We start from the raw sequence: 13,553 nt of genomic DNA on the forward strand, positions 1-13,553 counted from the left end.
AGTTGTTAACTGATACTTATAGCTCTTTTACTTCACGAGGAAAAGTGTGTTTCTTTTGTGTTGTTTTTCAAAGTAATTTCTATATCATGTAAAGATAAGAGGAAAAAAGCTGTATAAAACAGAGTGCCGTGACCTGGAGTTAAACACACCATTATTCATATTACATATGCGCTTCCAGGATTTCTAATAAGCTTTTTAAAGAATTTTTAAAAATAAATATGCAAACCAGCAGTGCTCTGAAACCGCGCAGTACTTCCCCCTCTCATTATTGCTATTTATTTTAAATGCACATCCAGTGCACTCTAAAAAGCCTGAGGATCAATATAAATAATGTGATAATGCTAAATAAAAAGAAAAATACCAACACAGGAGGAGACCCTAAACTGGGGGACAGCAAAAATGTCTATTTAGAATAATCCTGACTCAAAGCCACTTCTATTACCCATCTACTATAACAAAATTGGGAAAAACGGCGTAGAAAGAGAGAAAGAACGAGCTGGAAAGAAAAGGAGATTAAAGGAGGGAAAGTGGCGTTTTTCTTCTGGCTCATAATATTTCAAATCCTAATCAAATAACAATGCCTGGTAAATCCATTCATTATACAGTAGAGTCCATGGAGTAAACACAGACTTTAAGTCTGTAAAAGACTTCTGAGGTGTGAAGTTTTAGTCGAGGCTGGGTTCGCTTCAAACGCTCAGGGTCAAAACAAACGAGCAGCCACCGAGGGTTGGACTCATACAAGCTGTATATGAAGGTGGCCTGGAGTCCAAAACTTTTTAAAATGTTTTGGTAGTTAGGACTGGTCACACTACAAAGAAATAAGACATTAGAATTCAATATTAGCTCGGTAGTAATAATAAAAAAAAATCTTAATCTTAAAAATTCTCAAAAAAGTCTCAGTTTGTCATAATATCATACATTTTTCTAATTACGTATTTTCACGGTCTTATACTTCAAGACGTACTTTCTATCTTTTAAATTGACAAACGTCATCATGCTACGACTCAAACATGATCAATAAGTGAGTCAATAAGGTCTCATGATGGTTCACTGGACTTTGAATTCCCAATGGCCCTTAAGACTCTCACAATCTCCCATTTTTATTGAAGAAGTCAATCATAACAGCATCGCCTCGCAGGGCCTGAGGGGGTGATGTGACCCCTTCCCTTTTAGCTTAATGACCAATATGAATTCACCTTGTTAACCTGCCATCCATCCCCCGTTTCCATCCTCCAGTAGCAGAGAGAGTGCAGGGGCAGAGGGGTTGCCCAGCTGAATGAAATGGCCACTCTAGACTAGAGGTCGATTGATATGGTTTTTTAAATAACCTGTGTGTAGGATTTAGTAGCATCTGGAGGTGAGGTTGCAGATTGAATACCACTCTGCTCATCAAGCATTTCCAAGCATGACAACTACGGTGTCCTCCAGGTAACGTAAAAATGAAAAATGTGAAAGGTTCTCCTCAGAGTCAGTGTTTGGTTTGTCCATTTAGCTGAAGAAATGAACAGGAAGCAGGTCTGATAGGACATGCATACCACGTATTAGCTCTCTGTAAAATCAGCTGTTCCAAAGACTCAATGGGACAATCCCAAAGATGATCAATGGAGTACATCCCAAAAACTAGATTATAAGCTATGAATGATGATACTGTGATTTTTTAGCCAAGAACATGGAGCCTTCTGTGCACTTCATCAAGTGCTGTGACGCTAACAGGAGATGGTACTCGACCCGAGGCAAGGGAGGCAAGGGTTCTTAAAAAACAGACGATCATTCAGGTGTCCTCGCACAAATACTTCAGTGTCCACAGCCTTTCTTTGCTGGAAAACACACATTGACAACCTACGCAATAAAATGATGACTCACAATGCAGTTTGGTCATTTCAAAATGTCATTTTTTAGGAGACCATGTTCTTTTTGTCTTTGGTGAGTCAATAATTAAAAAGACCTGACCCTCCAGCTCCGTGGATACAGACAATCATTCCTTATGCACATGGCATGTGTTGAAGTCCAAATCTGCTCCGGCTATAGTCTTGCTTCAATTGCTCAGGCAGGGGTTTGGAAAAGTGTTTGTTCTGCTAGAACACCTTTTGTCCCACACTTCGTCTTGCTGAGTCTACCAAACACAAGTGCACCACGAACATCAGTCTGCAGGCTCGATAGCTCATTAGTGGCGTTGAGCAGCTTCAACAAATGTCAACCTCCGTCAGTTTAGATGCTAAATGGTTCGTATTCTTCAATACTACTGTTCACCAGGCTGCCTGTCCTTGGCTACAGCTACCAGTATACGTTTGTTAACTCAGCTGTCAATCCCACTCAGAGCCTTGAGAACTCCTTGAAGGACCCATTCTAACTCATCTCCAGAGACCCGTCGCTCTCCTCTCAATAACACATGCGATAAAGAGATATTCACAATACCTTTTTTAAAATAGCTCTGTGAGGGATTTCAGTTGGATTTTAACACCATTGGCTCCATTTTCCCGCCGATGACATAGCTGAATATCATCTGCCAGATTAATGAAGTCATAACTTTGAGCTTGAACTTTTGTAACGTAGCTGCAATACAGCATGAAGAAAATCTCAACTATTTCTGTATGTGTCTCAGACTAGAGAAGCTGAGGCTTGGAATAACAAGACAGGGGGCTGAGGGAAAACTGTCAATTGTTAAATTGTGAAAGGGAATAAAACCCCACACAGGTTTCATTTTCCAGGGGCTCCACAAATATTACACTGCAGACAAAAGCATGTCAGCAGCTTCTGAAACCCCTCAGCTATCAAAAAGCCATACTGGTGGAACATTAATGACAACTGCCATATTGCACTACTTTGTGTGTTTTACTGAGCCCAGTGGAACTATATATAGAAAAATATCAAAATCAATCTGAATCGAGCTTGCCTTCTCATTGTAGCTCAGTGGTAGGGAACCTGACGAGTGCCACCGTTGGCGTGCCGTAGCTTTACTGGTGGCACTGGTGCATTCTCCGTGCAAGACAGATTTCTGGAAATGTTGAAGTGCCCTCTGATCTGTATGTCTTTCACAGCCATTGGCAGCTGTGTGGCCTATTATTTATGGCAGTTTAATTGTTTTTCTCCTACCATATGCATTCCGTCTCTGATTGGCTAGTACTTGTTGCCTTCCTCGCAGAATTTAAATGTATTGCTGATGCGGAACATTTCAACTCAGTTGTGGACGTTTTCATAAGGCTGGCAGCCTACATTATTCAAAATAGCAGAGTGCTTCTCCTTGATACTGTCAATAAACTAGTCACTCAGGAAACTGTATGTTTATCTTCCCCTTTTTATCCCTGTTAAACCTGGCTGGATGCATCCACAAGAGTACCTGAAACATACCCTGAATGTTTAATTTAAATCGAACGCTATGGGGCGCTAATTCCAAAAGGAAAATGAGCAATGAGTGTGGCAGAATTGTGGGCATAACTCAATGACGCTTTGTCCAGACATCACCAAACTTGCTGGATATTTTTTAATTAAGCTATGGAAGCAAGTCCCCAAATGCCAGGAAATATGGGATTGTCCAATCACTGAAAGGCTGAAAGGTGTGTGATCCGTCTCAGTCTCTAGACAGAATCAAACCAGCAGAAGTGATTTAGCTCAGGATTGTGAAGCCTAAAACCACCTCACTGCTGCCTGTGGCTTGGATTTTATAAATGAAGCTGCTTCCTTCTTATATTTTAGCTAGTTTTTACATACAAGGTTATGTTTCCTTGAACAGGCCATTCATAGAACCGACACTCTATCAACAAACTCCACCCTTCCAACAAGAGGTGAAAGGCAGATTTCCCTGATAAATGACCCTCATGTACATCTCAATCTTCTCTTAAAGTAACAAGTGTTGAACACTCCACTCCAGAGCTTGGTTCCTGGCTCATACACTATGTAGGATTCCTCCTTATCTGCCCCAGGCTTGCTTGTACTGCTCCAATGAATAGTTCATCACTTGAGTTGCTGTTGTACTCTAGCCATCTATTTTCCTGCCTTTTATGACAGTCTTGGTGACAGCGCTGCAAAGCTCTACCTTTGCCCAAGGACACAGTGTGACAATAAGATTAGGGAGCCGTGCCCAGCAGCTAAGTGAGTTGAGTCTGTTGCATGCTTGTGAGTGAGTGTGTGTGTGTGTGTGTGTGTGTGTGCCTACCCCTTTGCCGTGACAGCGTGCGATGCAAGTCTCCAGCTCGGCGAAAGAGGCATTTTGGCATCGGCGGTCTCTGCACACCTGTGGCAACATACGCAGAACGATCACATACTGTGTTAGAGATTACAGTGCACCCTCTCTCACACACACTTAACACACTCACACACACACACACACACACACACACACACACACACACACACACACACACACACACACACACACACACACACATATACACAGACTTTGATCTGCCTTCTCCCAACGCCCTTGGGCTTTGGAACAACCTGGTTGCCGGAGGAGATCGGCCAAGCAGCATCAGCATCCTGGTTTAAATCACTTCCAAAATCACTACTTTTATAGACTGGCTTTTTACGGCTTGTAATCATGTTTATTGAGATGCTTTTACCAAACACATTTGGTCCCCACAGCTGCTCTAATATTCATCTTAATAACCATTTACATAAATGTTCGAGCTCTATGGCCTTGGCCCCTGAAGTTATGATACTTGCTGAAAAAACACACATTATCCATCCATCCATCCATCCATCCATCCATCCATCCAATACAATATTTTTCAGACATTAAAAACAGGAAACAAATTGAATTTAAAAGCACACAGAGTGCTAAAGAGAAAACAAGCAACTTAAAAGACCAACTGATGCCATTTAAAGACATGAAGGTCATTCAAAAACAGCATGTGGGACTACATGTGTGGGACATTGTGGTGCTAGAAAAAGACATGTGTTCTTCACAGCACTCATTTCCTGTCTCGGTGTGACCTCGTCAGAAGCACAATTTAAGGTTCAATTTACCGTCATTGTACAACAAGGTTGCACAACAAAATGCAGTGTGTAGTCCCATTTTTGCTACATAAGAAAAGTGCACACAAAAGACTATATAATATGGTGAAGGGTGGAGGATGAAGGGGTCTCTCAGCCCGAGGAATGAAGCTGCTCTGAAGTCTGGTGCTACAGCAGCTGATACTCAGGTATCTCTTGCCAGACGGCTGCAGGGTGAACAGGCTGTGACTGGGTGGGTTTTTGTCTTTTAATATCCTTTGAGCTCCCCGCAGGCACCTCTTGTCACCAATACCACTGATGCTCTGTAGATGGGTACCAATGATGTTCTGGGTGGTTTTAATCTCCTGTTGTAGAGCCTCCTGCCCTGGACCGGGCACATGTTTCCAGTCAGGATGCTTTCTAATGCTCCTCTGTAAACATGAACTTCACACAGGAATTAAGTTTCCATAAGAAATACAGATTATATTTAGACTTTTGTCAGCTTGTTTGTGATGCTGATTGCCAGGAGATGTAGACAAGGGTCTGGATCTTCTCTGCGACTCTTCATCAGCACTTCTCCCGGTGGTAGAGCGCAGGTTTTATGATTCAGGGTGTTCCAATAGGAGCAGCCAGGAAAGTGATCACCACAGATGCCTCTATGGCTGTGGTGCCACCAACAAGGGGAGAACAGTGGATGGGAGATGGGACCACACATGGAGCTGCTGGCTGTTCCCTCCGCTCTAAAGCATTTCCTGCCTTGGCTGAGGGGGTAATAATACTTTGGTGAGGACAGAGGACATACTTTGGCGTGTTCTGAGTTACGGGCCGGATTTGTTATACAGAGGGAACCTGCATGTGGGCCAGAGACTGCAGGTGGCGAGTCTTCCCCGGTGGTGCCAGAGTGAGGGAAGGAAACCAGTCTATGATCCTGGAGGAATATGATTTATACGCTGATCTTCGGCGTCTCTATAAGTTCTTTCGGTTCTTTTCGGTCGATCAACTCGTCTTAATCTTAGAAAGGAGAACAATAAGGCAAACTCTTCTTTTTACAGAGGGGTTTAAGGTCCCTGACATAAACATTGATGGTGCAGTCGTTGCTGTGTGATGAGCAGAATCAAATCATTGGCTGTGGCACTGTGGCTTTATGTAATCTGGGTTAAGGTGCACGGCAGTAAAAGTCCTGTTGGAGGCTTCTCTTGTAAACTCTGTGTAGCACTCCATCACTGATTTGTATTAGCACTAATATTAGCATTTGCATTAGCAGTGTATTTCCTGCTCTTCCCGTGGTTGTTGCTCTACCATTGTTAGCATGGGAATCAATTTAGGGGAGGTGAATGTGTGACCGTGTGATTAGAAGCAGCAGCTTTGTGCTTTGTGTGCATTTATTGCTAAGAAAAAGGCCCATTCAATACGATGACTCAAAATTCATCATGCTGGATGGCAAACAATATTCCCTGCCGCCTATTTATAATATATTACTCATGCAGCACTATTCAGTCCTTTCAGCGCGCTCCGCACAATAACTGGAATGGAATTCAAGGGTCTGAATGTGCTGCAGAGTGAAAGCAATATAGACAGAGAAATAGAATTTAGTGGTGGGATGGAGGCGACTGCAGACACTCCTGTGTGTGTGTGTGTGCATTTTCATACATATGTAATTCACATGCATAATTCAGCCCATATTTTTGTGTGCGACTGTTCCACCCAGCATCTGACTCGCAACCCAAACCAGTATCACAAAAAGTGCCTTAAACAAACACCTGATACAAAACTTTCCTTTAATACTAAGTGGGTTTATATAAATCCCCGATAATATATTGAGAAGGAGAATTTTTGTGTCTGATAGCAACGGGAAGTTCATATTCATAGAATTTAAATAGAAGTGGAGCGGACATTGAAATGTTTGATTAGTACAAAAGAAAATGCCGATCGTTGTTATGGTGACAAAAGATTGAATCCAAGTTTTGTTAGCATTGGAACTTCCAGATATAATGGAACCGAATCTCAAAAAAAAATTCCACGACTTTGGCTCAGAGGTAGAGTGAGTTGTTCTCCAATCGGAAGATTGTAGGTTCGATTCCCGGCTCCCCTGAATGTGCTAGATGAGATCCTGATGGGCCGCTCCTCCGCCAGCAGTGTATGAATGTGTGTGAATGTAGAGTAGAGTGTGGGACCATCGTTTTTAGGAGACCAGGTTCATCTTTGATAGAGGTAGTATCGATAGTGCAGCAGAAACGCTGCTCTGGCTTTTGTTTTGGGATTTTTTGGCTTGCCAACACAGCTTTGAATCCTTTGTGACTAACGCGTGTTGTGCTGCCAGTTACCTTCTCCTCTGCAGCTGCAGGTCAGCTCAACACACCAGGCAGGTGTTCTTGTTCTCGGCAGGAAGCCACATATAGTCATTTCAGTGTCAAGTGTTGGTATTGATCCCCAAACCTTGTTAACCTTTCGGTCACTGCATGCTGACTCATACTCATTCATTCACTTAGAGCAGTGGTTCCCAAACTGGCAGCCATTCCCCCCCAAATTCCATGTTTTCAGTTGATGTTAAGAGCATTTTTTCCATCTAATGGTGTCTAATCATGTAGTTGATGAATCAAAATCCAATAAATCAAGAAAAAAATATAAGAAAATATGACAAATGTATTGAAGAAACATTCTAGTAGTTCGAATTATAATTCCTTGTCATTCAGAGACCATGAACATGTGCATAAATATGCAAATGTCCCCGTCATAGCTCCCCCTAGGGGATGCGCCCCCCCAGTTTGACTTAGACTTAGAGTAACAGGCCGGTATCACAGCACACTAACAGATTCCCCATTCCATTATCAATCAATACTTGCTAGCCCGGTGTGGACCCACCTTGCCCTCTCCACACTTGGTGCCGGTCATGACGAGGCCGGGGTCGGGCAGATCGCCCTGGCCGTCCTGGGTGCTGTAGACGTAGGTGCCACGGCACTTCACCTCGATGCCGTCCGTCTTGATGGTGGTGTCGATGGACACGGCGTTGGTTCCTTTGGGCTTCTTGGCAGCGCTGTGGCACTGGATCTTACCGCACTTTGCATCGCTGGGCAGAGATACAAGCACACAAAGAAACATTCAGGGTCGTTGGAGCTCCATGTTCACTTTTAGCAAACACTTCCTCACAGTCACACATTCTCTGTTTGCCGATATTTATCAGCTTAAGTCTGACTTCTCTCAGTGAATCTGTGCTGTGACCTACCAGCTGATCCAGCAGGTGTTTCATATATTTGCATTGACATCTATGCGAGTCATCAAAAACACGCAAATCATGATTTATCCTGCTGTCAGAAATACACGCCGGAGCACCAGATGACGATTTATCACCTATTTCTTCCTACTGAAGGAAAACTACATCGTCCACTTATTACGCCAAGAAATAACTGAGCTTTCAAAAATGTTTTACTTTATATTTGTGAGGCATTTTTAACGATTTATACATGATCTTGCAAATTAGATTTTTTTTTATGTTATTGCCTTCAACAACATATTCCATCACAGCCGCCACTTTGACCAACAGGAGCACAGAACTGTAAACAAAAGGCCCCTTTCAGTGTAGCCATTTTGACATGTAATTGCAGGGTAAAGTCAGGTGTTCCAGTTAGGTGGGCGGGGCCCTGCTCTTGTGCTTGCTGGCTCAATAGAACCATAGGGACCATACCTAATAATAACATTTACACCTGTGTTTACCCTGCAAAATGGCTGCTGTGAAAAAGGTCTACAGCGAAGCGAAAGAGGAACGAGGTGAGGTGGAATTACAACACGGAATGGAGGAAACATTTATGTTTCTATGGCAACAACAGCCCCGCCTCTTTGACGTATCTTTCAGGAACTATCATGATGAGCGAAGAAAGTAAAAAACTGGAGAGAAACAGTAGAGGTACTTCAGCAACCCAGTGATGACATCACAGACGTGGTGAAAGATTACCAGCTATGATTGGTCAGGGAGCAACGTGTAGTCTGTCATGTCTATCTGCCAAGTCACGACAAGACTTTATGAGTCTATAATCATCTAAACATTTGTCTTAAAGCGACACAAAGCCTGAATTCTGAACTTTGTCCAAGTCAGCCTCTGACTGATCTCAGAACAGGAACTGCAGCAGAGTCATAAAGCATCAGCATGCATTTTCCACTCACGTTGAAACTTTGTTTAATGTATTCATTTTCCGATCCATCACAGCTCAGGAACTTTTGTCGTTTTCATTAGCAAGTGAATAATTGTTGTTTTCCTAATTATCTTTCCTTAATTCCCCTTTATGATGTACGAAACACAATACATTATATAAGCACTGACAAAGACAAAGACATAACATTCATCACCAGATATCTGAATTATAGAAATGATATGATCATATATACTGTATCTCGTAGCGATATTGTAAACCCCACATGGATCCATCGTTAGTCAGGAGGCTCCTCAACATGACTTTTTGAGGAAAAACACTTATTTTTTCTTCTTCCTGAGTAATATGGTGATTCAAGTAACAGCCTATCCCAAGGAAGGCAATAGGAGAGGATTACAGAGTGATGGGCAGATAGCAGCTCCGTGTGGACTCCTCTTACATCGTGACATGTCTTAATATGAGACGGATCAGCATTTACATATCCTCTAATCAGCTCCCTGACTCACTGTGGCCAGAAAACACTCTAATGACTCCTGTGGGACTCCATAATGGATTTGGGCAGCGGTGGATCATACAAGGCAGCCGTCAACCACTTTAATCCACAGCCTCATTTGCATAACTAAGTCGCTAATTTGGCTCCATAATTGGCTCTGGCGGTGTGCCATGTTAACTCCGAGGCCTGTGTTGACACTGTACAGAGGGCCTGACTCTGTGAGAGTGTTTGTATGTGTAGAGGATGAATGATGAAACACTCAGCAAAAGTCTGCTTGCTGACAGCAGCAGAGATTTATTAATAACCACATGTTCATGTGATGACTACTAGAACGGCACTTTATCACTTATTTGAAGCTACTTCGAGGAACTTTCATTTTGTGTTGATTTTGGCACCCCCTGTGGACAAAAGCGGTAGTGTTTCTGAGCGCCAGAATACCTTCATAAAACCTCTTTGTTGGAGCTATTTACTTATTAGTAGTATTTAGTGCTGTTCAATTTATTTGATTTCATTTTTATTCGATTTCTATTAGTATTCTAGTTTATTATTTGTTTAGTTTAGGTGTTTCTTATTTCTTATTTGTGTTTTGTTTCATTTGGGCACGTTAAGAGGGGAACCTGAAATTATGGTTAATTAGGTAAGCTGTCGGTAAGGGACCAGCATGCACCTGGGTGGGCAAATGGTTCTTTACCGATGCGGGAGAGGCACAGGATTTTTTTTTGTTCTTTGTTTGCTCGCTTTCTCGTTAAATAAACCACATTTTTTGTTGAAATTGGACATTTGTTTGGACATTTTCCCACCCGAGTACACCACATCCCATGGTGCATCAGTGGCCCTTTGATTTGTATAACTCGAAGTCTGATTTGAAACTTTTATTTGTTTTGACGAACGGCTACTACACTCTTGTTTTACTGCAGCATTTATGTAGGTCATATAAAAGCATCAGTATTAAATGAGACTGTTTTATAACCAGTTAAAAGTTCCTCAAAGTAACTTAAAAGCTGCAGGTTTTGGGCAGCAGAACAAAGTGAAAATGCTGTCTGACAGAATATGGCCTTGTAAAGTCATTAGGGCTAACTTGCAGACAGAGCAATAGACTTTCAGAAAGTGACAAGGCCGTACCAAACAGCAAAGTTGTGGGCCATAAAATCAAAACACCGAGCTAAGAGAAGCTTAAAAAGCGAGGGTTGGCGGGTATTCTCTCACATTTGTTCCATCCATTAATGTTTGCACTAAAGAAATATATATATGACTTGGTGCCTCATTATGTTGACGTACAGTTTATATATTTTTCTGGCACAAATTAACTTCCATATGAACCTGTTTGTAATGAGATAAAGCCACAGTCCGCGTATGTATCCCTGACTATTAATTTAAGGAGGCTAAGTCCTGTACATTTTTTTTCACAAAATTGTTTTTCTAGACTCGTGAAGTTAGCAGAAGATGTTATTTTAATGTGTGTTAGGATGCGTCACTATCCAGCATCTCTTACCTTTTCAAACACTTCATGAAGTTGCCATGTCCATCTTTCCCACAGTTCCCGAAGGCGTTCCCTGCTGCGTTGACGTCTTGAAAGCAGGCATCGTGGGCGGGTCGGGCTCCTGGAAACATAATACATCCCATCAGCCCTCTGGACCCTGTTTACTCGTACTTACTGTGCCTAACAATATTAGCAATGTTCTCCTCCACAGAAAACAAATGTTCACCTGCTGACTCGCAAGGCTCTTGGCAACAGACTTGTTGCTTGTTGCAGACGTGATGGTGAGGAACAGTGCGCCCACCACACACACACACACACACACACACACACACACACACACAACCCTCCTTCAGCTAAAGTAATAAAGGCTAGCAGACGCGTGGCAAGAATGAGAGTCTAAGAACAGCCAGACAATTTTGGAAATATGCTTTTGTTTGCATGATCTATTGTTCCAGCATCGACATTGAGACGTGTGATTTTGGCAAATTAAGTCAAACACGTCACGCCACGACTGTTGCTGCTAGACACAAAGGAAACTCCCATTATTCTCATTCTCCGTGGATAATCCTGTAATTCTGATTGATGACCTCCAGTTCGGCCCACCACAGTTTCATGGGGAACCGTTCTGTGTGGGAACCTCTCCCCATCAAGGTCATTATATATTAGGTGGTCTAGGAAAGGCCCGGGTATAAGGTGGCTCGGGGATCCGGAAACATATATGACTGCACCATCTGAATGGCTATTTCAAAGCAGCAACAACACACTGATGTTCTTTATACTCTGCTATCTTTAGTACTTAATACAACTTTTTCATTTTCTGCTACTGATTGAAAAATTGTTCCAGTACAGAACATCCACTCACATTTCAAAACAAAAAGATAAAAGGCTTTAGGCTTTTTTTTCTGGCCATTGCAGGATTTTACAACTACAACCACACAGAAAATAGAGTTATGTAATACTATGTTACTGTAAACTCCCTAAAACAAAAATAATTATAGTGAATAAGTTGAAGAAGGAATTGAGAAATCTCAACAATGTTGAAAAAACTATATTATTTAATTTAGTTGTATATATTAAAGATTTAAAGAATACAATTATTTATTCAATTGATTTATTTCAATTGATTTTTATCTGATTTATGTAATTATTTTACCTTTATCCTCAATGCAGTCTTAATATTAAAACTTTATCTTCATCACATTATGATAACTCTGTTCTCAAACAGTGGCACTGCAACTCATTAAAAGTCAATGTGTTATCTATTGTGCTCTGTTGTTTTGCTACACAAACACTGTCATGCTTGTGAATGTAGCTCTCTCTTCTTAGAGGGAACAGAACAAATGCAGCTTTGATGACTGTTTATTCTGACAGACTAGTGCCAGCTCATGTTATTCACAGCATTAAGAAAATCTGACAGTCAGTCCAGTACAATAACAATAATAAGTCTGTTGTTTCAGGCTGTTTTACACCAATACTGGCTACAAAATAAAGGCACTGAGCTTTCCAAACCTTTGATTAAACAAAGGCTGAACAGTGCTCTGGGGGCGTGTGCATAAATCCCTGTTGTACTGAGTGAATGTGTCCAGTGTATGAACTGCAGTGTGTGGTAGCAGGCTTTTCATTACCGTAACCCCACAGCTGCAGGCACTGCTGTTCGTGGGTGAGGCACATGCCGTTGTAGCAGTAGGCCACTCCGTACTGGCAGGCGGAGCCGTCCAGCAGGTAGACGTTGGCGGGACAGTAAGGAGACGCCCCGGTGCAGTACTCTGGCAGGTCGCACGCCCCCGCTGGCCCACGACACATGGTACCTGCCTGCTTCAACTGGCAGGAACAAGCAACAAGGAACATCACAGACAACATAAAATCACGTTAATCTCTCAGCCACGATGCATACTGGACCCTTCCTGGGCCATAGAAACACAACAGGAGTAGAACAGACATTCCTGTTCAAATCAATGTACAAGGATGGTTAGAGCGGCGGCCATTTTTATGTGTACTGTTGTAATGGAGCAATTCCATATAAATTAAACCAACCTACAGCAAAGTCATGGACGCACTGAAGTAAAATTTAGCAGTAACAACTAGCTGTAGAGTAAACAACTCCCACGGCTGATTTTCTGTAGGCAGTGAATCATTAAAGCAGTGGAATTAGCAAGCTAGCTAGCTAACTTAGGAACAGCAGCAGGACAAGCTACCGAGCTAACTAGCAGACAGCTGTCTAGTTAGCTAACTTGCTTATTCTGTAATGCTACAAGGGGCTGCAGAGAAGGACAACCAAGCTAACTAGTTAGCTAGCTAACTCGCCAGACAGACATGTCTCTGAAGCTGTGTCCGCTCACTTGCTGGCGAGCTGTAACAACACTTTCCAGTCCCATTGATGAGAGTTGTCACCATGACAACTAACATCAATCACCATTTTTCTTTGGAATGAGTCAAATGACCACTGAACACTGTTCGATGTCCGTTTTACTCCTTTTCTTTTTCTATGAGAAGGACCGACACT

The 13,553-nt window shown here is 42.2% G+C and overlaps 1 protein-coding gene across 1 annotated transcript in view; it reads right to left on the reverse strand.

Moving 5' to 3' along the window:
- adam19a (ADAM metallopeptidase domain 19a) overlaps positions 1 to 13,553 on the reverse strand; it is a 141,778-nt gene that overhangs the window by 12,270 nt on the left and 115,955 nt on the right. The window contains exons 14-17 of the mRNA XM_084003148.1: positions 12,676 to 12,871; positions 11,063 to 11,171; positions 7,795 to 7,999; positions 4,154 to 4,231 (exon numbers count right to left, since the gene is read on the reverse strand). Of these exons, the coding sequence (XP_083859274.1) occupies positions 4,154 to 4,231; positions 7,795 to 7,999; positions 11,063 to 11,171; positions 12,676 to 12,871 (588 nt within the window). The remainder of the gene's footprint in view (positions 1 to 4,153; positions 4,232 to 7,794; positions 8,000 to 11,062; positions 11,172 to 12,675; positions 12,872 to 13,553) is intronic.

The sequence above is a fragment of the Eutrigla gurnardus genome (genome assembly GCF_963514095.1).
Source record: "Eutrigla gurnardus genome assembly, chromosome: 23".
NCBI lineage: Eukaryota > Metazoa > Chordata > Actinopteri > Perciformes > Triglidae > Eutrigla > Eutrigla gurnardus.